Source organism: Cuculus canorus, chromosome 7 (assembly GCF_017976375.1).
Source record: "Cuculus canorus isolate bCucCan1 chromosome 7, bCucCan1.pri, whole genome shotgun sequence".
In the NCBI taxonomy this organism is placed as follows: Eukaryota; Metazoa; Chordata; class Aves; order Cuculiformes; family Cuculidae; genus Cuculus; species Cuculus canorus.
Genome location: NC_071407.1, coordinates 24,995,936 through 25,023,102, shown reverse-complemented (window position 1 = coordinate 25,023,102; position 27,167 = coordinate 24,995,936). Strand labels below are relative to the sequence as shown.

The 27,167-nt window shown below is 43.3% G+C and overlaps 1 protein-coding gene across 8 annotated transcripts in view; it reads right to left on the bottom strand.

The window, feature by feature from the left end:
• Positions 1 to 27,167, bottom strand: part of ZMIZ1 (zinc finger MIZ-type containing 1) — a 362,798-nt gene that overhangs the window by 4,457 nt on the left and 331,174 nt on the right. For 5 of the 8 annotated variants that reach the window (XM_054070990.1, XM_054070994.1, XM_054070989.1 and 2 more), the window contains 11 exons: positions 26,075 to 26,365; positions 23,696 to 23,878; positions 20,881 to 21,055; positions 19,422 to 19,608; positions 15,474 to 15,684; positions 14,164 to 14,269; positions 13,366 to 13,526; positions 12,999 to 13,066; positions 11,345 to 11,413; positions 10,565 to 10,812; positions 6,700 to 6,863 (listed from right to left, as the gene is read on the bottom strand). In XM_054070990.1, coding sequence (XP_053926965.1) covers positions 6,700 to 6,863; positions 10,565 to 10,812; positions 11,345 to 11,413; positions 12,999 to 13,066; positions 13,366 to 13,526; positions 14,164 to 14,269; positions 15,474 to 15,684; positions 19,422 to 19,608; positions 20,881 to 21,055; positions 23,696 to 23,878; positions 26,075 to 26,365 — 1,863 coding nt within the window. The remainder of the gene's footprint in view (positions 1 to 6,699; positions 6,864 to 10,564; positions 10,813 to 11,344; positions 11,414 to 12,998; positions 13,067 to 13,365; positions 13,527 to 14,163; positions 14,270 to 15,473; positions 15,685 to 19,421; positions 19,609 to 20,880; positions 21,056 to 23,695; positions 23,879 to 26,074; positions 26,366 to 27,167) is intronic. The other 3 variants (XM_054070991.1, XM_054070993.1, XM_054070997.1) reach the window with 3 other exon arrangements.

Sequence of the window (27,167 nt, the reverse complement as noted above, 5' to 3'; positions counted from 1 at the left end):
AGGAAAAAAGCAGGAAAAGAAAGTGAGGCCACAAGGTACAGTGCTCACAGTGCCTGACTCTGTAACTGCATGTTACAAAAAGAAATGACTTAAGTAAATTAAAAAGACACACACAACAACAACAAAAAACCCCATACCTCCCCAGAAAAATGAAATAAAAAAGCAAAACTGGAAAAGGAAACTCCATATCCCAATGCTGGAGGAAGTGTTTCAGCTTTTTGAAGGTTATCTGCAAAGGGAAGAGAAATGCATCGGGTTTGTGCTGTCGGCTTGCTTCCTTGTGATGTGAGAAACTGCGCTTGAAGATGCAAAATAACCCCGAAGGGAAGGGAAGAAAGCTTATGGGTGCTGCTTGGCATTAGCGAGGCAGACGCTTTTGCCCTATAAAATTCCATGAATGAACGGAGAATTTCCTGAATAACAACCCTTACGCCAGGAAAACGATTAACCAAGAAAATGCTTAATTTCTGCTCATCTCTCTGACTGGGGAAGATCCTGACACAGCTGCCCATTTCTTTTTCAGCTCATTACAAACCTCTTGCAAACACCAGCCCTTCCCTACTCCTCCCCTCCTTTGCTTTTCAGAATACAGGACCCCTTCGAAGGGCTGTAGATATTCCTTGCTGACATCCATGGGTTCTGACAGTTGATAAAAACCCAAGCCAGCTTGGCCAGAGCACTCCCCACCCACCAGTGGAGCTGCTGGTGGTGTCCATGGACCAGCTGACTGCAAAGCAAAAAGCATAAGCTAAAACTAAGCTAATGACCACACTTCTGGTTTGTATTCACGCTGTGGATAACTTCTCTAGCCAAAGCTTGGTGTTTTTTATGTTTTCCTTGGGGAATAAACTACCAAATCACATGTAACTTCCAAGCCCTATTGTGCAATCATGGGCAAAAAGTCTTCCTCACATGACAGAGAAGCAACAAAACTGCACAAGCCCAATTCTTCCTTCTGCTGCAGGTCACTTTAACTGTTAGTGGATTCTTTGGGGCTTGGACTTGGTGCCATGAGAAAGAAGCATCTGAATGCTTCGGAATTGGATGTGTCATGTTCATTGGGCATATGGAGAAGCAAAAAATGTGAACATTTTTTGAGGAATGCTACACATTGCCACAAAGTGGAGCTGAAGGAAAAGAACGGATACAGACAACAACAGCATGAAATCCATCCAGCCAAGCCAACAGAAACCAGCAAAATGCTATGTCAGCATCGACCCTTTCATCCCACAGTCAACTGCAAGGTTATTTTAACCTAGGTCCTTGGCTTTTGAAAGCAAAAGGGAAGTTATTACAAAATTTGATTAAAATATTCCCATAAAATAAAAGAAACAAGCATTTAAAAAGATACATTTCACCACTCTTCTGAGAACTGAAACCTGAACACTGATCCATCGAGCAGCTGTACAGTTATACCCAGGTCCTTTTCAATACTTAAGTAGTATGAAGGTTGGTGGAAATGAGCAGTATTATATCTGCAACACCGCATTTGAGCCTCTCCCCCATATGACAGTTTAAAGTAAGTGTTAAACAGTACTGACACACGCTCTTCTCTCCTGCAGGATCACAGTTTGACTACTTGAAATGTGTTCTGCAATGTTAACGGTGTTACCTCAGAGGTAAACTTGTACAAAATCTGCCCATAGACCACACCTCAACATCAATGAATCTGCAGCCTAAAATCTTTGCAAAAGCCCAAGTGAAAGTAGAACTTTATTTCAACAGCACTGGTTCCTTCTTCATTCAGTGAGGACACGTGCAACAGAGGGTGTGGAAATTTAAAAAACTTAATATTAACAAAAAGTTAAATGCAATTGAAATCAGCGTTACTAAAGTGGGAAAGCAGTTTCCAGAAACATAACAAAACAAAACAGGAATAGTCTCTTAAATTTATCCCTTACACAAAATAAGAGTCATTCCAGCACGTTTATATCAATTATTATTTAAACCACCAGCCATATTCTGTGTTCACAGACAGATTTCAAAACAAATGAACAGGTTAGAAATTCTGCATTCTGTTTACATATACAACCATTTTCTATATAAATATTTAGTTTATTTAGTTTTGTTTTAGTTATTAGACAGTATCTTGGGTCCTGATATAACTGTCAGATAGGGAGTAACTGTTCATTACAAGACTGAGGACCACCATTATCTTAAACAGCCACTGCAGGTCCAAAATCCATCTAACTGGGGCCACAGACTCCACCAGCCTACCTGTGAGACAGAAAAACGCTCAGGACTTCACCATTTCTCTACTGTCATTTAGCTAACTCATGGTAAGTTGTCTGTGGTGCAAAAACACTCAAAGCAACACAGTTGGTGTACCTTCAGCTTGCATCTGCAACTCCCATCATTTCATTTTCAAACCACTAACCCACTCCACAAGTGTGGAATCTAAGAGAGTTGTCTTTGCTTCAATAGCAAGATAATTCCAGAGTTGTTAGGAGCACAAACTTTGGCACTCTTAAGACATTTACCATCTATAAAAGAAAAGCTTATAGCAGACACAACTACCTCTTCAGCTTAACACCACAAAACACTACGACTCTTTATGAGCTCAACAGTGACCTCTAGGAGTGCGAGACGTAGTTGTAGAGCAAGGGGACCTGCCAGCTGCAGAACAATGCTCCTTTCATCTTGGGAGAAAGTTGATAGCGAGAAAAAAGATCAGCAGGTTATGTTGATGGTTTACAACTCTCTCCATTACTGGGGTCACAGTTTTACCAACTCCTTTGCTGGGTTAGCTGGCAGAAGCACTGAAAAATGCCATCCTGCCCTGCTGCTGTTCTCAGCCACTTCTCCCACCCATGCCTTTGTTATTGGGTGCACCCTTGCAGATGTGCACTGAACTCAAATGAGGGACCGACATGGATCAAAGCTAAACTTCTTTTTTTCCCCCCTTTCTGAATTAGTTTCCAATCGCATCAGTACCTGGATCCAGGTCACTTCATGGCTGCAATAACACTTGTGTTAGTGTGAGAGAAGGAAAGGGAAAACAGAAACAAAACTGGTGGCTTTCGACAGTAGCGCCAGCTCTATGGTCTCACTGTGTCTATGAAACCATGGCGTGATCCCCCCTTGCTCACATTGTCCACACCGAGCACTACGCCAGAGCTAACTCTGAACTCACCCTTGCCTAAAACTTGTTTTCAGTTTCTGAAACTAAACATGATGCTATTGTGGTAGTGGTGCTGTAGATGTCTTGCACTGATACAGAAGCATCTGTTCTACAGTTCTCACAACACTTAACACCAAAGAAGAGGTATTACTTTCAGGCATGGTTCATGTTTTGATTTTATTCTTCTTTCACAGGAGCAGAAGAGCAGTGTTGAGAGAAGGCAGCTCTGATGATCCAGGCCTGCTTACCCAGCCCTGCCCACACCGAGTAAACAATCTACTCTTCCTGGAGTGACCTATGGAGCATGTCTGGACAGACCAGCTTTCGCTGCCTACCAGTATATAAAGGCCACCATATAAATCTTCATCATAGGAGAGTTAGGAACTTGCTCAGCAGCGTTTAGCTACAGTTAGAGACAGACCTTGAGCCTAAGAGGACCAATCATCTGAGCCTGACTCAGCTTGTAAACATGAAACAGTCAAAGTGAATCATTGATTAAAACAAAATACACCTTAAATGTGTCAAAAGGAAAGACAGAAGGCAGGACAAGAGCACAGGCACCATCTTAAAACCTTGCATCAATTACGCAATGTGATTTACGGCTATTTTCATACACAGATGTCTGTCTAAAGACATTCAGCTACACGATTTAGGAGTGTGTTGATGGCATGCATTTCTCTAAATGCAGTAATGTTAAAGCTCCCTTCCCTGAGTATCTGCTATAGATAACAGCTTGTTTTTGAAAGGGAGGGAGGGAGGGAGGGAGGGAGGGAGGGAGGGAAGGAAGGAAGGAAGGAAGGAAGGAAGGAAGGAAGGAAGGAAGGAAGGAAGGAAGGAAGGAAGGAAGGAAGGAAGGAAGGAAGGAAGGAAGGAAGGAAGGAAGGAAAAGAGGAAAGCGGGGACTTTATAACACTGTAAATGCTGTGTGGGAGCATCCTCAAACATGGCCACATTGACAAGGTCAGTCCAACTCCCTTGTGCTAACAGATCTGAAAATTTATCCTCATTAGAGAAATCAACCATTGGCATACTAGGTGGAACCTGCTTTAGCACTGCTCCCTGTTTCCAAACAGTACAGCTCACCTATCATGGCAGGTGAGGGAGAAGCAGGCAAAGGTTTACTTCGATCACCAACAATCATAAACAAGTATCAGATTTGCTACAGACTGGCCCACAGAACAAAAAATCTTCTCACATTTGCCCTAATTCCCTTTTACAGCTCTGGAACATGTATAGCCTTGAGCAGCTTTCACCTTTGCTATTATCTCTCAGCAGTCCTGTGTTCAGAAAGCCACAAGCTCTTCACTTTAATATTCAACTGCTTCATGTCCTACCAGCGCAGCAATTACACTGACGCAACTACTACAGCAAAGGTGCAGCAGTTAACTGACTAAGGCAAGAAGTAGGTGTGAGGTACAGAAGGCACAGAATAGTTTGCTATGGCTTCCAAAGGAAAGCAGCTGTGAGTGGCTCAGGTTAGTATGGTTTCCCCTCACTACTGTATCATAGAATGGTTTGTGTTGGAACGGAACTTAAAGCCCATGCAGTTCCAAACCATGGGCAGGGACACCTCCCACTGGATCAGGGCACTCAAAGGCCCATCCAACCTGGCTTTGAACTCTTCCAGGGTGGGGGCTTCCCCAGCTTCCCTAGGCAAACTGGGCCAGTGACTCACCTCCCTCATCTTCATGAGGAATTCCTTCCTAATGTCTAATCTAAATCTTCCCCCTTACAATTTAAAGCCATTCCTCCTCATCCTATCACTCCATGCCCTTGCAAAAAGTCCCTCCCCAGCTTTCTTGTAGCCCCTTCAGGTACTGGCGGGCCACTGTAAGGTCACCCCTGAGCCTTCTCTTCTCCAGGCTGAACAAGCCCAACTCTCTCAGCGGGTCCTCATAGCAGAGATGCTCCAGCCCTCTAATCATCTTTGTTGACTCCTCTGGACCTGTTCCGACAGTTCCATATCCTTCTTATGTTGGGGATTCCAGAAATGGACACAGGACTCCAGGTGGGGTCTCATGAGAGAGGAGCAGAGGGTGAGAATCACCTTCCTCACCCTGCTGGCCACACTTATTTTGATGCAACCCAGGGTATGGTTGGCCTTCTGAGCTGCAAGCACTCATTGCCAGCTCAAGTTGAGCTTCTCATCGATCAGCACCCCCAAGTCCTCCTCTGCAGGGTTGCTCTCAATCATGTTGTCCCCCAGCCTGTATTGAAACTGAGGATTGCCTCAACCCAGGTACAGGACCTTGCACTTGGCCTTGTTGAAACTCATGAGGTTCACACAGGCCCACTTCTCCAGTTTGTCCAGGTTCCTCTGGATCACATACCATCCTTCTGGTGTGAGGGTTCTGAATGTACGGTTCTGTACTGTAAAGTTGGTTCTGTTGCTGATAATTCAGACTGCTCTTTAAGCTGGCTCTGTGTAATTTGTCAACATAAAATTAAGTTTGCAGCATGTTTGTTCTGTCCTTTATTAGCCTGTAAAGTGGTAAAGTTGTCATGGTTTCTGGACTCTTCCTTTGCAGACAATCTTGTTACTTGGGCTCTCTCCAATCTATACTAAGAAATGTCTCTCCACTCTCTCCTTATTTCTTACCATCCTCCTTGGAAAACTCGCTGCCAGCTAGAGAAGACACGGGCCGAGTAGGCTTTTGCTGAGCATCTGCTACCACGTTTCCTCATTACATTCTGAGATTGTACTTTCGAGTATTCGCTAAATACATGGCACAGATGACGCGTCAAGTTAAACATCCTTCCTGTGCAGTAACAGTACACTATAAAGTCCCTGCCCTGTAACTGAAACAAACATAGAAGGATGTACAACCTCCCCACCCCAAGCTGAAAATACAACCAGCCATGCCCATGAGCTCCAAGCTGCTGGTAGCTTTTCTATCCCCCAGCTGCTGCATTTTCTACACTGCATTTTCTGGAGATACATGAAGATTTGTGTATACAACTCAGTGCTCTGAGCAAGCTGCAGTTCTGCCTCTCCATTGAAGACCTACAGGATCTCCATTTTTTAGGCTCTCACACTGATACACTCACACAGTGCCACTGTCTCTCCTAGAAATCTAGAGCCTTGACCTATTCCCAACAGCTTAAAGGCGCCTTTCATGCTTCTTGGGTAGAATTCCCCCTCAAAACGCTTTGATGCAATTTTTGTCCTTGGGGACAAAGCCAGGAAAGATATTGTTCCTGCTTTGAAGTCAGTCAGTGTCTTGTTAGAACCAGCTGTCTGCTGGTTATTCCAGGACCTTGCTGGCCTAGGGAAAGAAGTCCAGTTTTTTTCAGGTGTCAGAGCGAAGCACAGTGATTACACAAGCACACCAAGCCAGGTTCGTCTCTTTCAGATAAACAAGCTTAGATTACACATTAAAAAGCTCAGAAATGCTTCTCCAAAAGGCCCAACACTAAAAATGGCATTTTTGGCCTTTCTCAGCTCTACTTTAATTCGCGAGCTTCCAAAGTGAGGAATCCACACAAAGTAAGAGCAGTTCACGAGGCAGGTCCGTGAGCTGGCTGAGAGCTCCTTACCCCCACAAAGGAAAACCAATGTCCGCAGCACCATTACTTACAGATTCCTGCATGGGGTGGCTGAGAGGTTTGTCAAGAGCTGCCATGCTGCTCGGCATGTCCGGGGGATGCGACAGCTGTGGCCCGTGCATGAAGTCATTCATTGATGTGCCACCAGGATTCCCATGCGGGAAGTCGAAATTGCCATGGCCTTGGTAGCTGTTGCCTAAAACAGAGACAGACATGATATGAAAGAAACTTGTTTCCCAACACTGATCTCTCAGAGTTATTGTGTAAAAGCTGCACAGAGTGGCACCTCCCTGAACAGCACAGGGTGATCATGATGCTGAATGTGACAACACCACACTCCCCACTGCTGGAGGGAGCTGGAGAAACAGGGAGGAGAAGACGGCACTCAGCTTTCACATGCTGGCTGCTGTAATAACTCAGAATATTTGCATCTGGGAGAATCTCAGTGAAGCCATGACTGACTACCCCACTCCAAAATGCTATACAGGACACTCGTGCTACTGCTGTCTATGCACTCAATACAATTTTAGCACTGGTTTTGTTTCTGATGAAGCCAATCTACAGAAGTGCATCATGAAAACACCACAGTCCCACTTCATAGCATGACATTGCATTGCATTCTTCATAGTATGTACTTCTTTAGTACAGACAGGCAGCTTTTGTTAAGATAATGCAGAAGAGGCCTTCAGGTCTAACTGGGGTTTGTGATGTAGCTTTCCTTGCTCCTACAGTATCTAATAAGATTCACATGACTGTCTGGAAATACAACCACAGTTTTCTCCTCTTGGAGACACATTCATTCTTCTCATTTCCAGAGTTACCAACTGACTGCCTGTGGCTTGTGTTTCAGCACGTGGATATGCATGCTCATGATATAAAACTAGCAACTTCATGAAATCCACCCAACTTCAACCTGAAAGAGTGTTCTCCAAAGCACCAAAATTCCACACCAATTCCTAATAAATGATCCAGTTTTACCCCCACACATCTACCAGTTAGCAACAAGGCCTGGAGTCCTCTGCTGCTCTGCAGGACAAGTGCTGTACGACCATGGTCAGTAGGTTCTGATCCACTTCACCACAGCCCAGTGAGCTTCACCGGAATTTGAAAGCAATCACACATCGCAGCACAGAGATTTTACTCTCTGTACTCTTTTCTTTTACCAGATTCCCTCTGTTAACATTTTCAACTGAGATACCAGCTCTGGTGTCTTATTTACTACAAAGAGCAGAACCTGAACTAAAGGTGCAGATCTATTCCGTATAAACAACTGAACTGGATGATGCTGAGCTCTGACATAATAGAGTTGCTTTGCAGTTTGCACGAAGAGGCTGCAGTTTCTCAGCCGAAGTGCAGCAGCTTTCAACTTTCAAGTTAAGGAGGGAGCTTGACAAACTGAAGTAGCTGCATCATTTGCTCTTCAGCACAGCTTCACAAGCAGAAGTTTAATCTCAGAGGAATAGAAGTCATTAGCCATGTAAGAGTATTTCTGAAAGAAGTCAGGGCTTTGATCTATCATGTAAATACTGCAGAGCCTTGCTAATTCTCATTCTGTTAATCTGCGAGCTGGATGAGTCTCACAGAATATATCTGGTCTTGCCTTGCTTCTCAGGAAAGATTTAATAGCGGGGAGCTGGAACAAGGTCTTGTGCTACTGAGTACTGAGTACTTAATATTTGCAAATTAAACTCTAGTACGCTTACCATCCAACCCAAAATAAACACATAAACCATAGCAGTCATACTACAACTGCTTTGCTGTAGAGTGCTGTTAATCAGAGGACGTTACCTAATTCTACACACTAAGCTTCGGTGTGTGTATTGATGGAAAATAAAGATGCCAGGCAGTATGTTCAGGGAGTTACAGCCATGCGGCAGCGTGCCCCTCTCTGGGGCGAGGGTTGTGCCCCATGCTGAGGGACAGAGCTGCACAGACATTGAGGACAGTCTGGTGCTCTGCACAGATGTGTGTATTGTATATGACAGTGTGGGTTTCTCCTGCTGAGGATGAGTCAGGGCTCTGAGAAGCAATAACGACCTCTGCCACAGCATCCACAGAGGAACGTATGGAGATAACAGTTCAGGCAGCAATCATTACACAAACCCACTCTGCTCTGCACTGGTGCAGCCTCACCTCAAGTACCGTGTGCAGTTTTGGGTGCTGCAGTATAAAAAGGATCTAAAGCTACTAAGAATGTCCAGAGGAGGCTATGAAGTTAGTGAAGGGTATAGAGGGGAAGGCATATGAGAAATGGCTGGAGTCACTTGGTCTGTTCAGCCTGGAGGAGACTGCGGGAAGACCCCATAGCAGTTTAGCGCTTCCTCACAAGGGGAGAAGAAGGAGCAGGCCCTGATCTCTTTAGTGACCAATGACAGAACCCGAGTGAATGGCAGGAAGATGTGCCAGGGGAGAGTTAGGTTGGATATTAGGAAAAGGTTCTTCCCCCAGAGGGTGGTGGAGCACTGGAACAGTTCCCCAGGGAAGCAGGCATAGTGCCAAGCATGACATATTCCAGAAGCCTTTGGAAATGTCCTCAGACACATGGTGTGAATGCTGGGGTTCTCTATGCAGGGAAAGGAGTTGGACTCGATGATCCTTGTAGGTCCCTTCCAACTCAGGTCACTCTGTGATGCTGTAACCTTAAATCCCACTTCATGGCACTACCCTGGTCTGATTCCAATCGTGAGCTAGGAAGATGATGAAGGATAGATGGCTCTTCTCTCATGCTCTGACTGCACTTCACTCCTACTAAACGAGTGAAAGATTTGTGATTCAGTGCTCTTGGCTTTCTCATAGTAATCATTCATCTGTTTGAAAACCTGAAAAGTTTTATCATCTGTCATCAGTTTTGCAGTCGCTGGAGCAAATTAGCCATATTTTGCATGCAATCTATATTTTTCTTCCAACGCTGCAAAAAGCACATATATCACCTTGTAATCAATTTGGGGATTCTGGTGGTGCGAACAGTTGGTCTTTTCCCAGAGCTGAACTGAGTCATATCATATTACTTGCAAAAGAAACAGTCTCTGGTTTCATATTTTCAGAATTGTCCCCATATTGAGTTATTCACAATACACCAGTCAGTTGAAAACGTGCCCCCACTGCCTGTATCCATATGGGTGGAGGAACTCAAAAGCATTTTTCTAATGCAAATGTATTTGCAAAGCAGTTAAAAGGACGAGGAGTAATGGTTTTAGGTTAAGGGAAGGTGGATTTAGACTGGATGTAAGGAAGACATTTCTTACAGTGACGGTAATGAAACACTAGCACAGGTTGCCCAAGAAGGTAGTGGAGGCCCCATCCCTGGGAACATTCAGGGCCAGGTTGGATAGAGCTCTGAGCAACCCGATCGAGATAAAGACATCCCTGCTCCTGCAGGGGGGGTGTGGACCTGCACAGCTCCCTTCGGACCTAAAGCATTCTCTGATTCTATGAAAAGCTCTCTAGAAGCCATCCACTTTCTGAGTGGCCTAACAAATGTCACCATCTGGCCACGAGTTAAACTCAGTGGCCCAAGGAGCAGGGTTAATGGGACAGATTCTCTACTTCTGTAGCACTAGGAGTCTTTGCTTGAATGAGAGTGGAACGGAAGGAAAACGGACAGAAAAAAACAAAGAAAGACGTATACTGTGGCAGGCCATGAATATATAAGGTACTATACGAAGTTTGTTGATACAGGGAGGGGTGCATGGCAATAAATATGACAAGCACCAACTTCCTTGCTAAAATACACTTTCCACTAAACAGATGAATCTTAAATGAAAGACTGATGCAGAATTTCAGAATTGCAGCCCTATACTCACTCTCCTTATGCATCTCTCTGAGAAGATGCAGGGATATACGTGAACCACTGAGTTCTGGAGCGAGTTCCTGGATGCACAAAGCTGTGAAACTAACCTTGGTTTCCATAATCAGTGGAGTTGTTGCCTCCTGGAGGAGGAGGTAGGGATGGGTAAGGTGATGGGCCAGGACCCAAAGCTGCAATCATCTCCATCACATTTGGCATGATCATCTGGCTTGGACTCATGGTCTTAAACCTTTTTGAGGGAATGCCATCTGGGTCATCTTTGATGTGGATATCTGACTTTATAGGGACGGGCCTCCAACTGCAAGTTGGATCAATGGTAACTTCTTCAAACTCTGAGCTGTAAAATAATGTGAAAATTTAGCACATTAATTGTTGTAGGTTTTTTTTTTTAATTTGTTCTGCTGAAGTTTCCATAAGAATCTGCATGAATGTTCTGAAACACTTTAGCATAATACAGCCACGAGATCTTTCATTCCTCAAATGTGGCCAAAAGCAAGTTTATACAAGGCAGCTTTAAGAGCACGTTTCTGTGTGTATCCACACAGTGAAATCCAAACATATTTATGTGGTCTGCCCCACGTGAATCAGAGGCACAGCTTGTACATATGAGAAAGCATCTAATCCTCCATTCCCGCTCTTCCCCTTGCTTCACTGGTGAGGCTGCCATCAAGAGATAAACCAAACAAGATCCATTAACCCGATGGAAACCGATTCACTGTATCACTGTGAACAACTCCACTGAGGAGCCACGAAAAAAAAAGATTCAAATTCAATCACCAAGACCTGCTTTGGCGTGACTATCTCAATACTCATTCACATATCTCCTTGTTGCTTAGTCTTGGATATCAGAAATGAGGAAGCTCACTTACTTTTGTATAGCGTTCAGAATGCCCCACATGTACTGGTCAACCTCCAAGCCCTCAAGCAGAGCAGTTTTACTGGAAAGGGAAAAAAAACGATGCTCAAGTTAGAAAAGTGATGCACATGTGTATGAGAGGGATGGGAGGACAGGTTAGTGATGAAACCAGCAGACTGAGATCCACTAACTTACAACGCGCACCACATAACTTAGGAGTGATTTGGGGCAAACAGTTTTAGTTCTACATTTGCATTACCAGGATAACAGTATCCTACATCAAACAGATAAGGATACATCTATTTATGTGTGTCCATGAGCTGTTCAGATCCTTTAAATAATTCTTTAAAATAAAATATATTGTGAATTTAAAGGCTTTTCAAACACAGCAGATCTCTCCTGTGAACATCAGCTTGTACTATTTTTTTTTCAAGTTGGATCTTTGCTTTTTTTGCGCTACACAGCAATATGGCTTCAAAGTAACTGTGTATTACAGCTATTTTAATTAAGAATCAGCACAGATGGGGGCAGAGGGAAACAAAAACTAAAATGATTTAGTTACACAGGCACTTAGATCTGAGTTTTAGGGCTCACAGTCAGAGGAATAGGGCAAAAATATTGGCCTGGATGTAGGAATACATAAATTAAGAAGCAAGACATCCAATTCTTGTGACCTTTATAGCTGAACTTATAAGACAAAAAAGATTCAAGTAGTTCAGAGAAAGGATTTGCACTTCAGGATACATATCAGTCATGGATAGGCATTGAAACAAGATCGTCTTACGCCTGCAGCATCCACAGAGTCACACAGAATGGGCAATCTCCACTCCTGTTTATAGTCAACAGCAGCTGGCACAGCAGGGAAAGGACTGGAGACTTGCAGACATAAAGCACAAGCTGCTGCAGCTACAGCTGCTTGAGCTGAAGAGTCCTGGCTCCTCAGCTGAGGCTGAAACCAACTTGTAACCCTGGGGACTGAGCGCAGTAAGTTACAGACACCGAGCTGGCCTGCAGACATTCCATGATTCTTTCTGCCCAGTTAAATGGAAGAGTGGGCAGTCTGTAATGACTTCAAAGCTTTCTGTTCCCTTTCTTCTACAGTATTCCAGCCCTCTGGTCAAAACACAAGTTTGAAAGTATGCCAAGGTATCCCTCTTTTCCTTTAAGCAATCACTTCAAACTTCTGCTCCTCGGAAATGTTTACTGCTTTTAAAATCATCTGTTTTCTGGACTGGAATCCTTGCTGCTTTCTGCTCTCACTCTAATTTGCACTCGATGCCGACTCTGACCTTGGAGGATCCAACTTCATTTCCTACCTAATTACTGGGAAATGTTGCAGTCTCCAAAATTCCCCCTCTCCTTGAACACTGTTGTTAACTGCAGATCTACGTGACTCTATGCACGGTACCTGAGCCAGTGATTTAGCATTTTTACTTAATGTTCAGCTGGGTGCTGAGCATTTTATCATCTACATATTTGCAGTTCAGTAATTTGGACATCACAACATTGAAATGATACAAAACCAACTCTAGAACAGAATATCTGTTCTTTTGCCACAGCATGCTGTTGTGTGGGAGTTGCTTATACTTCATAATCTAAAGGAAGACAAAATAGAAATCGAGTCAAATCATGTACAACGGCATTTCATGTAGTATAATTGCACTTACTTGCATACTGGACACCTCCAAGTTCCTCTTTCACAGTTCAGTTGCAAGTAAGATTCCAGATCAAAGCACTAGGTATCAGAAAGGGGACAAAAAAAAGGGGAAAGAAAAGAAGAGGAAATAAGGGAAAACATTGTATTAATTAAATCAGCTGGACAAAAGCAGAACTGCTAATGAAAAAAGTGTACTAGATCTGAAAACTAAACCAAATAACTTACTTCCTCCCTCTACATTGAACATATATTTACTATTTAATTATTTGTTAGACACAAAGAAATCCCACATGGCTTGGTTCTCTCATATGATAACCAAGCTCAAGGTACTGTAAATATGCAGCTGAGGGAATAATGCAAGACTGACATCTACTCACTTGTACGTGCTTGCAATCGTGACCCCGTGCTGGGAGCTGAATCCGCCGGAATGTGATTGGACACTTCAGAGATACTTTAATAGCAGTTTGCTCTACTCCATCTTCCCCATTTAGTGTTGCGTTGCCAGAGGAAGCTGCTACGCTGCTGAAGTTCCTCTTTACTGTTTAGGAAGAAGGCATATGTACGTGTGAGAAAACACAAGCGTACTGTAAATTCTAATGTAGAAATCTGAAAGACGAACACTTCAACATCTAAGGGCCAATTTAATGGACAACTTATCTACCAAGATGCATTGTTTGTAATTTGGAACATTTTCCTGAACAGACAAATTGTCACATGTCTATCAGCTATACCCTCAACCACATCAAGCACCACGTAAGCACTAAAAGCAACCCCATGTAAATAAATAACCATCTTTCTACATGGGGCTTTTAGATGAGTCAAAAACAAATATGGGGGGAAGTCAGAGAGATTCTCCTGGAATGGAAGAGTCCTCACTAGGAACTAAGCTTCTGTCTTTGGTACTTTGTTACTCCCACCTGAATAGCCCTCAACTCTTGAGGACACCAAGGATTTGATCTATGCACATGATGTCCCTGCCCATGGCATTGGAGTTGGAACTGGAAGATCTTTAAGGTCTCTTCCAACCCAAACCATTCTATGATTCCATGATGTTCTGGAAATTCCTGACAAGTTTATAGTTTTCAATAAGCAAGTAAGTTTTGTGTAGAAAAAGCTTATCATAACTGAACACAGGCATTCTAGAAAGTCATTGTCCACCCAAAATGAAAACTCACTCTTAGTGATACAATGTTCTGCTGGAAGGAGGCGTTTCTTTAGTAGACCTTGAAGTACAGAGCGAACTGACGGCCGGTGTACTAACTGCAACACGAACAAGTGTGACTGAAAGGAAATACAGTCTGTTAGCAGGAGAACCAACCACACATGGTAAATACAGCGCTGAACACAGCTGTGTTCTTCCCTCAGACACACGGCTTCTGTAAGATGCTTAAATACAAAAGCTAGTTCTGCTCTGCTGCGCACACGTTCTCCCACAGGGATATACTGCATGCTGCGCAGTATGTTGTTCCGTGCTCTGGGAGCAGAACGGATACAAGGGCTTTAAAAAAAAAAAAACAAGATTTTCTGCCTTTTCTGCCTCCTTAATATTCACAACACATAGGGCTGACGTATCCACCTCTGACATCAAGGCTTATTTGGAAAGCCCTGGATTCTTTGACACAGTCTTCCCTACCTGCCTGCCCTCAGACTACACTGGAAATTGCAAAAATGATTTGCTAGCAACGTGTCTGGAACCAACTGAACTTTCTTCCCCAACACAGAGCTCATTGTGAATTCACAGGCTGCTGCCCCTGCTCTTCCCCACCAGATAAATAACACTACGTGGCAAAACATCAGCGTGAGGTAAAGGAAAATAGGTGGATGGCTTCTTGTCAAAGTGTCTCGCGCTGCGACCTTGGGAGCAGTAGCATCTTGGTTTCTTGTCAGTAACAACAGAACAGTCAAAAGCTCAGTCTGTATGTGTGCAATAGTCTGCATTAAAAACACAGAACTCATCTCCAAGAGTAACTAAACCACAGAAAAACGGAGCAGGGGAAGTTGTGTGGCCTACGCTGCAACATGGAATAGGAGTTTTTCATCTGAAAAGCTATCTGAAAAATCACCCCCACTACCAGTTATTATGGTTTTGATGTTCTCATGTCAAACCAAACAGTTTAATACCCTAAGTAAATGAAAAAAGTGCCGGATGACAGTCTGCATCACAATAATCTACATTAACACACTTCAGCTGCCTTGTTACACAGGCACACGCTAAGTAGGCAGGAGATCAAATTCCATTCCTCCTCTAGACCACAAGCCTTTTCAGAGGCATCAGAAGGACACCGCCACATTCTGCAATGAATCAGCAGCAAAAATCTCTCTATTAGCACTCCTGCTGTGTTAACATCATCAAACAAGCATCTTACCAGAAAAAGGCATGGCAAAACCCGAGAGCCAGGCTCCTTCAGCTAAGGCAACATTTGCAAACTGTGCTAAAGAGCAAGCTCAGAATCAGGCGCCGCCGCCGTGAGCGCAGTGTACTTACACAACAACATGCTGTGACTGTAATTTGAATCGTGTTTCTCCCTGGCTGGCAGACGTGCTTTAGGTGCAGAGGTTTATGAGATGTCTTGTTGTCACCACGCTCGATGGTAAGTGGGGTTGCATTAACGCTGACCTGGACTGAAGCCGGCCAGTTTGTGTTCATTTGTCTGTCTTCATGGTGATAGCACTTGAACTGCAATTCCAAGTCAGACCTGTACAACAACCAATAAATCTTCCTTTAACTTCGCTTTAACATTGCAGAGGGAGGTCATTTTGATGCTGGCAATGCTTTTTCTTTATCAATCAAGTTATTTTTCTAGAATTATTGCCAGTAAAGGCTGTAAGGTGCTTCCTTCATCAAGTGCTTAACAGAAGCAAGTCATGACGAATTAATGATGCAAGCATGCCACAAAGTTGTTGTTAATATTTTACACTGATAAAAGACTTCCCAAGGTAAAAACTCAAACCACTTTGCAAAACTAGACGATGGAATGATCCTGTAGAGGGCAAAACGTCAACCTCAAATAGGTCCTTTCTGCGTGTTACGAACAAGAAAGTAATGAATGTGATGGAAGACTTCACTACTTCAGAGCATTTAAGACAGTATTTGCATGAATTGCCAGACAAAATACAGCTAAACCTGCCTTGAAATAGGTAAACCGTAAGATAAAATGACCCTTGCACCTCACCCCCCATGTTTCTGTGATTCCATATTAACACAGCTGTGGATTAAATCTACCCAATTTAGACCTTCTTTCAGAGCATTAATTCCTCCCACCTCTCCAATAATAACTTCCACACACTATTTAGCTCCTCAAAAATTGGTTTTATAACACCTCCAAAAAAGGAAGAGGCTGAGATTAAGTTAATGACAAATGAAGTGGGTAGAGACTATGACTTCAGTTTCATACACAGATGTTAACCTTGTGTTAGGAATGCGTAATTGGAAGAAGACATTTAAAAGAACATGAAGAACTGAACTGAAATGTCAGAACTCCGCCGTTCATGACAGTAAAAGACAGCTGAATGTTTATCTTTTATGCTTCAAAATCTAAGCACTCATTTCTTCATCTTGCCTGAAGGAAGATGATCTTTGTAAGATCTATAAGGAACAGCTCATTCAGGAGATCATCACCTTAACTACCACCTTCCTTATCCAAAAGAATGAATTCAATCCTGACTTAACATCGCCTTTTCTGGACTTCATCACATCAATATTTAGCATAGCTGGATAAAAACATGTTTTTTTTTTAAAAAAACCCAAAGGTGTAGAATACAAATTACCTGACCTTTCAACATAATCCATCTATATTAAGCCCTTTCAGCCTGTATTTTCAATGTTTTTATAACAATTTTTGAAAGCTGTCATTGCAAGATCCACTGGAGTCTCTCGCCTCATAAGAAACCCAGAGGGAAGAAAGACTTGGTACTTCAGATATAAACCTTACTGTGTCCAGTTCTGGAACCCCCAACATGAGAAGGATATCTAACTGTTGGAACAGTTCTGGAGGAGGCTACGAAGATGATCAGAGGGCTGGAGCACCCCTGCTACAAGGACAGGCTGAGAGAGTTGGGGTTGTTCAGCCTGGAGAAGAGGGGTCTCAGAGGAGACCTTAGAGCATTCTGGTACTACCTGAAGGGGACCTCCAAGAAAGCCGAGGAGGGACTTTTTGCAAGGGCATGGAGTGATAGGATAAGGGGAATGGCTTTAAATTGGAAGAGGGAAGACTTACATTAGATATAAGGCGGAAATTCTTCATGTTCAGGGTGCTGAGGGACTGGCACAGGTTGCCCAGGGAAGTCCTGGATGCCCACTCCCTTGAGTTGCTCAAGGCCAGGTTGGATGGGGCCTTGAGCAGCCTGGTCTGGTGGAAGGTATCCCTGCCCATGGCAGGGGGCTGGAATGGGATGGGCTTTAAGGTCTCTTTCTACTCAAATCATTCTATGATTCTATCACTCTGAGCAGGCCTGCTGAATGTCCCAGAGTGGTGATGGAGCTCAGGAGACACTCGTGTTTTTAGCTCATGGTGTTTCCACTGTGGGACGTTATTAATAACCGAGCAGTGCTAAGACTCAACCAGCTTCAAGGAGACATTTTCCCTGCCTTCAACCTTTCTCATAAGCATGAAAAGTTCCCAGCGGGGAGAAAAACATTTGTGCTGCTATTCATTATGTGTGTCCATGTGAGAGGGTTTTGCCGAACATTTTAACTGGCAGACAAATATTCAGAATTGGCTTGATTCCACCATTCTTCGTAAAACCAAAATCCATCCACACATGTGACTAATTCATTTTTCTGGAATCCATCCAGCCCCGCGTTAACTGTGAAATGACTTCATTACAGGACTATCCATTCTCCCCGCTATTAACGAGCTTTTCAAAGCAGCAGACCTGAGTGCAGTTTACCTACGAGTCTCCATTAAAATAAGTTTAAATAAAGGCTGTGTGTTTGGTGAGCTAGGGAAGAAAGAACAGATATTAAGAAACAGCCTCATGCCTCAGTGCAGCACTATAAATCTACTGAATGAGCCAGCACAATCCCCAGTAGTGATTACTTATTAATAAGAACCGGCAAATAACTGCCAAAACTCCCTCTGCTATGAGTACTCCATGCTAATGAAATGCAAGTAAGCAATAACTGACCTCAAAGTTAGGTGTTAATTATTAGATGTGGTCTGCCTGCCCTCCTTTCGAGCCTCCAGGCTACTCAGGGTAGGGAGGCACCATGGGAGCAAGGATTCCTGCACCCCACATCAAGGCGCAGTCATGGAGTCTGTCCCTGGGGCAGGGAACTGAGCGCACCCCTCTGCCCACCCCATGCCCTCCACACCATGGAACTAGAAGTCTCAAGTGGATTCCAGTGAACAGGAAGGTCCTCACACAAGAAAAAGCTGAAGCTACAAGTTCTCACTCCCACTAAGGTCAGTAGTTATGTGGTCTAGGCTCAGGCAGAAACTGAAATTGAGGCAGGCATAATGGAAAACGTGCTTTAAGATGCTCTATTTTACCATCTTGGATGCTACACCTGTGAAAAAACCTCCCTATGAGATCCTGAGGAACTGCCCAGCATCCAGAAGCACAGAGACAGGCTCAAACAATGAAATCAGCAGCCAAGACAAACACTGAGGTACTTTGTGAGAAGAACAAAATGAGGAGACCAAGTTATTGAATGGTACTTGAAAGTATACAAATAAAAAAGGTCAATGCTCTGACTGATGTTTGATCTAAAGCCCCTCCAGGAGCATGGTGGTCCTGGAATAATTTATGCAGATCTACATTACATGGAGGAGAATACCACCTAGGAAAAGTACTCCTCTGTACTCGCTGTAAGTAAAAACCAGAAGCCTTTATATGCAGCAAGCTATGCTCCAATATTTCTGACTTCACCTTATCTCTGGACGCACAGGAGAGGGCAAATTTAGGAATTTACTTTCTAAAGCTTGGAGCATTTAAGCAGTTGTCTTTCCGAATGATTTTACCAAGCCTCTAAGCCAAGTCCTTCAGTAGCGTGTTATTTTTCATTATTAAATACCCTGCACCACTTAATTTAAGCACAAACTGTAACAGCCCTGCACAGTTTATCCTGCAACTAAAACTTCACAGCCCACAAAGCACCCCGGACTTCAGAATCTCACAGATGGAAGTTTGTACTGGTGTCGGCTGTGCACATCCCAAACCCATTCCAGCCAGAGCAGAAAGGACAGAATAGTGGCAGTGATTTTTCAGACACTGCACACTGTGTGCTATTAGCAAGGAGATGCAACACAGATCAGGAAGCATTTTAGAAAGTCTCATCTTTGGAACGTGACTAGTGAGAGCGTCTGCAAGTGTAAAGGGGATTTTTCCTATCTGTGACACAACTTTTAAAGTGAAATCCGTGACAAACCTAAATGAGGTTCACCTGGCCTGCCCTGGGCGCAAGACTTCCAGGCAGCGAGGCTGAGCTTACCTCCACATCAGCGTCTGATGAACAGTGGGCCGTAAGTGAAAGACGTGGTTACTGACTGCGAGGTTGTGCTCCAGCCGGAAGGGCTCCAGTACGACACCGTCTCTCACAGGAAACGTCAGACGCAGCTCGTCGTTGTGGTTGGCTGGGATCGAAGAGGGAGAGAAAGCGTGAACTTTCCCTTTAGTATCTGCGGTGCAATAACAATGTGAATATTTATACAGGACAGTAACAAACAGCATAGTGATCTGCTACGTGGTCTAACTTAGAAGGTTCATCAACATAGAAAAAGAAATCCCAAGTAGTTACATCATCTAACTGACACAGGGCTACAACCAACAGTCTTCTGCTCTTCTGCTCTCCCATGCTTAATATTAGGACCTTAGCATCCTGGCCACAAACAGAAACCAGGCATAGCAAGAACTCCTGTTTTTTATTACTGGATAGGTTCTGTGTCCATGCTTCCTCTCTTGGCAGAAGACTGGCAACAAAGCTCTTAATTGTGGCAAAGTGGGATAATGCTTATTTCCCCTGCTTTGAACTGGAATCACCATTACCCAATTAGTTCCAACAGTTCCATCAGCTAAACTACCCAACGACCCAAGACTCTGGCATTTTGTTACTGTCTGGTCTCATAACATGAGATTTTGTGGCAACTTACAGCTGATCTATGAAGTCCAAACATCTTTAAATGCTGTGTTCTTGCCCAAATAATATACAAGCCACCCTCTTCTACTCCATTTTTCAGCTGTGCTTAACTCCAAACACCAGTTGCAGAATGCTAATGCAGCAGTACTTATCTTACAGAGAACATAAAGGTTCTCCCAGTTCCCTGGTAAATGATATCTCCTATTGTTCATCAGTCACTTCAAAACCTCAAACACCTGCGCAAGCATACAGTCAGACAGATCTTGTTATTCCTGCCCCGTTCCCAGCCAAATGTATCTGTGACATTGAGTGGCTTTGAAAGGAACATATATCAATTTTTGGCATACGACTGAATATTATGAAGAAGACTGTATGGATCACAATAGAGACACCGCTATAAATATTCACATTTTACACTGTTCTGCAGTGATGTTCAATGAATGGCTTTGCCCTTGAACAAAACACACCACAGTGAAAGTTCACACAATAAACAAGCCTACCAAACACGAAAAACACAATACAAAATCAAGTGTTTTATCCTCAGGAATTCAAAGGAATACTTCAGGAGTAAAATCCTTACAAGCTTAGCCTGGAAGAGCTTTTCCAACACCTTCTTTTAGGAGGGGACAGCAATCTTTCTCTTTCCTGTCCACTGGCTCTAGGAAGTCTGCATGGTGCAGGCCATCCATGACAACTCAGCAATCCAAGCCTCTCTCAGAGCAGCAATCAGAGCTGATTTCCTGACTCCAAAACATATGCGGCAGGGAACAGAGGGACAACAGCTGACTGTGAGGGCATTCTGTTTGCTACTCACTTGGAGGCGGCGGTAAAGCATTGATATTTGGTTTAATGTCAGGTGGGAATGGTGGTTTGACATCCTGGTTAGGTGACAGGTATGGAGGAATATTGCTCCCTGGAGTCATAGGTGGCGTGGGGTTTCCTGGAACAGGTGAATGAGGGTAATTTGCCACAGGTACAGGCCTTGATGGCTAGAAAATAAATAACATCACATTGTTATTGCAAGCTGAAAAGAAGAAGAATAAGCCTTGTGAACAGTACTGCTCTTAAACACCAAAGACTACAAACAAGGTAGGGAGGCCCCTCCATCACCGGAAGGACAAGAAACCACAGGACATCCCCCATGAGGCCTCTGGTGAAGAGGCAGACTAGGAGAGCAAAGCTGGAACTGAAACGAGCAGCCTACCCTGCTTAATTCAGGCAATGACCAGGTACAAGCAAGGCTGCCAAGAGGCTCATCATGTGCCTTTCCAAAACCAACCGGACACTTTTGCTTTTTCCACCCCACCCAACCCACCCAGCCCTTCGTATCTCTTTGATTTCCTCTCAAAATAGCCCCAGTACACAAAAGCCTTCATGAGAAACAAAATCCAAACACATGCAATGAGAACGTCTGTGTCCTTTTTACTTCCATCTATCCTTTCTCCCACCCATGTCCAACTCATCTAATCAGAATGAAAGCTCTGGAAGTCAGGGGATGTCTTTCATCCTGGACACCTACAACTTCATTCTGCTCCTAGTTTGCTGCTCAACCAGACAAACTAAGAGAAAAAGGACTGTTAAGTACAAATAGCAGGTATAGCCTACAAAAAATACCACGGGTGATGTTTCTTATAATCAGGAGGACAGTTGGAGTTAACAGAGTAAACCAATAATGATGAGAAAGAAGCTGACATTAAACAAAACTGCAGTACGTGGCATCCTCTTGTAGAGGCTTGTGTACCATGAGCACATACACAAGTATCAGGAGATAAAAATCTCTACAGACAGTCCAAGTACCAGGACTTCAAATCTGATTCTGTATCTAAATGCTGTGCTGCCAGTCTAGGATATAGGAACATACATGAGAGCTACATTCTGAAATTTTAAGCACTTATATTTCCAACTATCTTTGCTCTTTTCCTTAACACATCTCCACAGTCACTACAATCCAAAGGTTCACGTCCTGTCTGCGGCAAGCCGGAATTTCTCCCCTAGCTGAGATACCGTTCCTTCTTAACACAGTCTCTTAGAATCATGGAATGGTTTGAGTCGGAAGGGACCTTAAAGATCACCCAGTTCCAATCCCTCTGCCATTGGCAAGGACGCCTCCCACCGAATCAGGTTGCTCAAAGCCCCGTCCCACCGAGCCTTGAACACCTCCAGGGATGGGGCAGCCATGACTTCCCTGGGCAACCTGTGCCAGTGCCTCACCATTCTCACAGGAAAACATTTCTTCCTAAGATCTCATTGAAATCGCCCCTCTTCCAGCTTCAAACCATTCCCCCTCATCCTATCCCTGTACTCCTTGATCAAGAGCCCTTCCCCAGTTTCTAAATCTCCCCTCCTATTTTCTAACTCTTTCCAGAATGGTTGATATTTGAATACAAAATAGGGGATGCATGGGAAAGACCACAGATTCCCTGTTAGAACCATGTTGTAAACAAAAAAACTGAAACCACATCTAAAATAAACACATTTAAAATGTATTAAAAAAAATCTGTCACTTAAAAACTTCAAAAAGACCTGTTGTTATTTTAGCTTAAGTGAGTGCGCTGGAATTACAGTAGTTGAGGATCTGCCTCCTCCTGTTCCTCCTGGCAGTGTTAAGGCAAAATCTGCCACGATGCAACAGGCATTTTGCTAGGTACTACAATGGACAGCTTGGTTGCACGTAGAACAGATGCTATATAGTAAAGGGTTGGGTTTTCTCCCTCTTTTTCAATGGAATTTTCTGTGTCAATCACACCAGAACAACTCTAGTTCAGGACCAATGTACATCTTGGATTCTCTCAACCTACATTCAACGTCAGAATGTAGCCCAGAGACTTCAATAGCTCATACTTTAGGAGCAGGTCAGAGCACTGATGGTCCTCTCTGTTTTTATATTCGATGGAGAAGCTGTGTGCAAAAGGTCACTTCAAAGATCACAGAACCACAGAATCATTAAAGTTGGAAAAGACCTCTAAGATCATCACCCCATCGTGCCTGCTAAACCATGTCCTGAGTGCCATGTCTCAATACAAACCCAGTTTGGATAATAGCAAGTGCTCAAGATGATTACTTAACACAGCTTTTAGGCAACATCTTAATAATTTTAATTCCTGCCCAAAACAAGCAGCACAGAGGAAAAAGGAGAAAAGTGGGGGGATTGGTCAGAGAAAGCCATGCAAACTTCGGTTCAAAGAAGAATTCTACAGTGGGAACAGCTTTTCCATTTGGGCTGGCTTAGTCCAACAGTGACCATTGTAGGTCTGAAGCTGGGATGTTGCAATGTGGGATTTTGTTATTACAAACTTCCAAAGTTGCATTCTTGCAGGGTGCCATGAACAGGTGAAAATCTTACACTTGAATCCCATTAGGCACTTCTTTTTATATGCTATATTTAAAGCGAAACCAACATTTTCTTGTAAAAGCCTCTAATAAGCTGCAGAAACATTCAATGTCCTCCATTAACTGCTCTGAAGTTACAGTGTGACTTGGCTGATTGACTTGACTCTGTGATATGCAAAACATCAGTAAAAACCGTGCTCTTTTCTCTAATTATGTAAAAGCAGTATCAATTAAGTCATTACTGTAAAGTCATTCATAAATGTTCACCAGAATACAACACGATCATCTAAAACTCTTACCTTGTAATACTGCCCCATGTTGACCGTTGGAGGAGGGTACTGCCCTGTGTTTTGCTGGCTTGGCATCCTCTGTCCAGGATAGTTGGGCGACGTAAGGGGTCTTGGAGGGTTGGGAGTGGGGTACTGACCAGGCTGGTTTGGAAACTGGCTATTTGGTCCATACTGCTGGTTTCCATAATTCGGCTGTTTGATGACAGAGATGAAAGAAGACAAAAGACCTGTTTGATACGAGCAGCTGTCTCAAACTGATTGTTAGCACACACTCAACAGTGGAATCAAAATAAACAAAACTACCCTCTGGGTGAATACTCCTGAACACGGGGCCACTCATGTCTAAACCAGGGCCCTGATGGCTGGAGATAAAGACTCACTCAAAAGTATTGAAGTCCCTCAAACCAAACTGGGATCAGAATAACCATGTACCCTAACACACACACATGGTCAGCCTCACATTGCAGTCAAAGGGCACCAGGTTTGAAGAAACCAGAACTACAACTAGATGCAATGTTAACAGAATCTTAAGTGCTACCAGCCCCATCCCTGCGATTCCTTTTCCAGATGGAGAATGAAAGCACAAAAAGTAACATTAAAAAATACCAATAAACCTGGAATAAGCAGAGAAGCAAAGCCGTTTTGCAAAGTCTGTCCTCTCAACACAACTGCCGTGCTGGAGCATTCAGCAGTACCTTAATGGCTGAGGAGAAGTTCTTACTGGTCATGAACACCTCGCTAGCGCTAGTGGGTTCTGCGCTACAGTTTAGGAATTGAAGTAATAAAAATTAGAACTTTAAAGGTAATAAAAATGTCAATGTGAAAAAATTAACTGATTAATAAGAAGCTTCCACAAATGATGCTTTCAAAACCAACAAGCAAATAGCACCAAAGGGATCTGCAGAATTCCAGACATAACATTTAGGGCATTGTTCAGCATCGACTTCTTGGGAACATTCACTCACAATGAAAAATGATCTGAACAAACCACATTCTGTGTTTTCTTAATTGTAGAGTAAGTGGCAGTATTTAGAGAGGGAAAAGTCTTCCCAGAGAAGCACCTCCCACAAAAGCATGTAACTTTTTATATTTCTGATTTAAAAAAAAAAAAAAAAAAAAGAAGTAGTTTGTAGATCAGAAAGGAAATGTAGCTCCAGACCTACTCCAACAGTTCCATATCCTTCTTATGCTGGGGATACCAGAACCAGACACAGAACTCCAGGTGGGGTCTCACAAGAGCGGAGTAGAGGGGGAGAATCACCTCCCTCACACTGCTGACCACACTTCTTTTGATGCAGCCCAAAACTGCACTGGTACTTTTTAAGGTCCAAAAGCTCGTCTGCCTCAATCTTTGGTTGTCTAAATCTCTTTCAAATTCTGACCCTAATTGTTTTGCCCAAGGTTAAAATACAAGTCAATGGCAATATAATGTTGTCTACAAAGCCACTCAGAACTCATATAAGAGCCCGGGAACGTAGACAGAATACCACACTCCAAATAAATTTATATTAGACAAACGCTGACACAGAGGGATTCGAGTTCATTGTGATTTATATTCTTCTCAGTGTCTATGAAAATCAAGCCTCAAGAAGTTTGGAAAGCAATTGGTCTTTAAAATAAATGTTATTACTATTGGTGTTTATACAACGTATGCACTCTATTTCTTTAAAACAATAAAACCATCCAAGGAAAGGCAGATCACATATGTTTGGGCTCAAAGGAAGTATTTTACCTTCAACATCTCTTTTAAGTTGTCACATTAAATAAACCCACTCCTGTGAAGGAAGTCTGCTTAGGGTCTACAGAGTCACCATCCAGCATTAGAATCTCAAAGTGACACTTTGAGAACTCAGCTGGTTTGTGGACTTTCTTGGTTTTAATGACTGTCATCTTGATTAACATAACAAGGCCCAACCTGAGTACTTCAGAAGCTAAAAAGGAAGAGCTACTGCCATTATACTGTAATGGCAGTATTCCTATCACGATTGGAACAAAGATCATGGAATTGCTTGGTTGGAAAAGACCTTAGAGATCATAGAGGCCAACCATACCTGTCCACTATTAAATCATAGCCCTGTCCACCTGTTTTTTAAATCCCTACAGGGATGGTGACTCTATCACATCCCTGGGCAGCCCGTTCCAGGATGTGACAAACCTTTGGTGAAGAATTTTTTCCTGATGCCTAATCTGAACCTTCCCTGACACAACTTGAGGCCATTTCCTCTTGTCCTATCGCCTGTCACTTGGGAGAAGTGACTAGCAGCCACCTTTCTATAACATGGATGGGCCTATCTTACAGGGATAGGTAATGCACACCATGCATTACCCAGCACGTTGCAACTTTCAGTCAAAATAATAGTGTACGCAAACCAGAATTTCTTTGATTACCTCTCCTGGGTACGGTCTCTTTATGCCCTGTATAGGCAAAGACTGGGGCCGTGGGCCAGGATAGGCTTGCTGAGGCATCCTCTGCCCATGGGTGCTGAAGGGACTCATTCCAGGAGGCCGAGGCTGGTTCATGCCCATGGGTGGCCCACTCATGCTGGAAGGCGTCATTCCTGCTCCCATGCTTGCTGGGTTCATGTTGCCTGGCATAGAAGCAGGGCCACGAGGACCAGGCTGGTTCATAAACTGGTTGTTGTAAGCCTGAGTTGGACCCATCTGGAAAGAGGAACAAACCTTCAACGGAAGAAGAAGAAAAAAAAAAAAAAGAATAAAATGCGACATGCATTTAAAATGGGAGGAGGGAGCTGAGCATGCTTCATGGGGAGGGGAGAAAGGGAGGATTTATGTCGCATTTTCCTTCAGAGTTCTCCAACATTTGATGAGCAGTGATGTCACTTACAATAAAAACTCAATCAGAATTGTAGAAGGCACAAGAGAGTCAGGCAGACCTAAGTCTAAGGTGAGCAATTAAACCATTTAAATTGCCTAGTCTGTTACTGTAATGTAACAGGTTGAACACTGGGTGTGTAAATACAGCATGACACGACAATATCTAAGACACCGTGCTTCTTTACATCACTTGGCATGTCGGTGCACACTCTTCAAAACTAAGAGAGGTAAAAAAGCTAAGGAAGAAAAAACCTGAACTGATCAAACCCTTGTTTATTTTAACAAAAAAATTATTACACAAAGTAATGACATGCTGGAAGCTACGTATCCCCAAAAACGCACGTCTTGCATAGCTGTTCAACATAATTAAAAGGTAAATCTCTTTCCTACTGTTGTTGCCTTGTTTGAAGGGAAAAAGTCCCAAACAACCAACTGTAGTTGGCAAAACAAACAATTACGCAAGTGGTATAAAACCTATTCCAAGAATCTGGAACGTTTCACTGGGTACTCAAATTTGGAGGCCAAGGTAGCAGTAATACATCACATCGGATGCAGCTGTGCCTTTGAGTAATCTTCATTTATTTTACGGGGCCATCTCCAAATGACGAAATACAGCTAGGCAAGATTTATGGGGAAAACCACATGA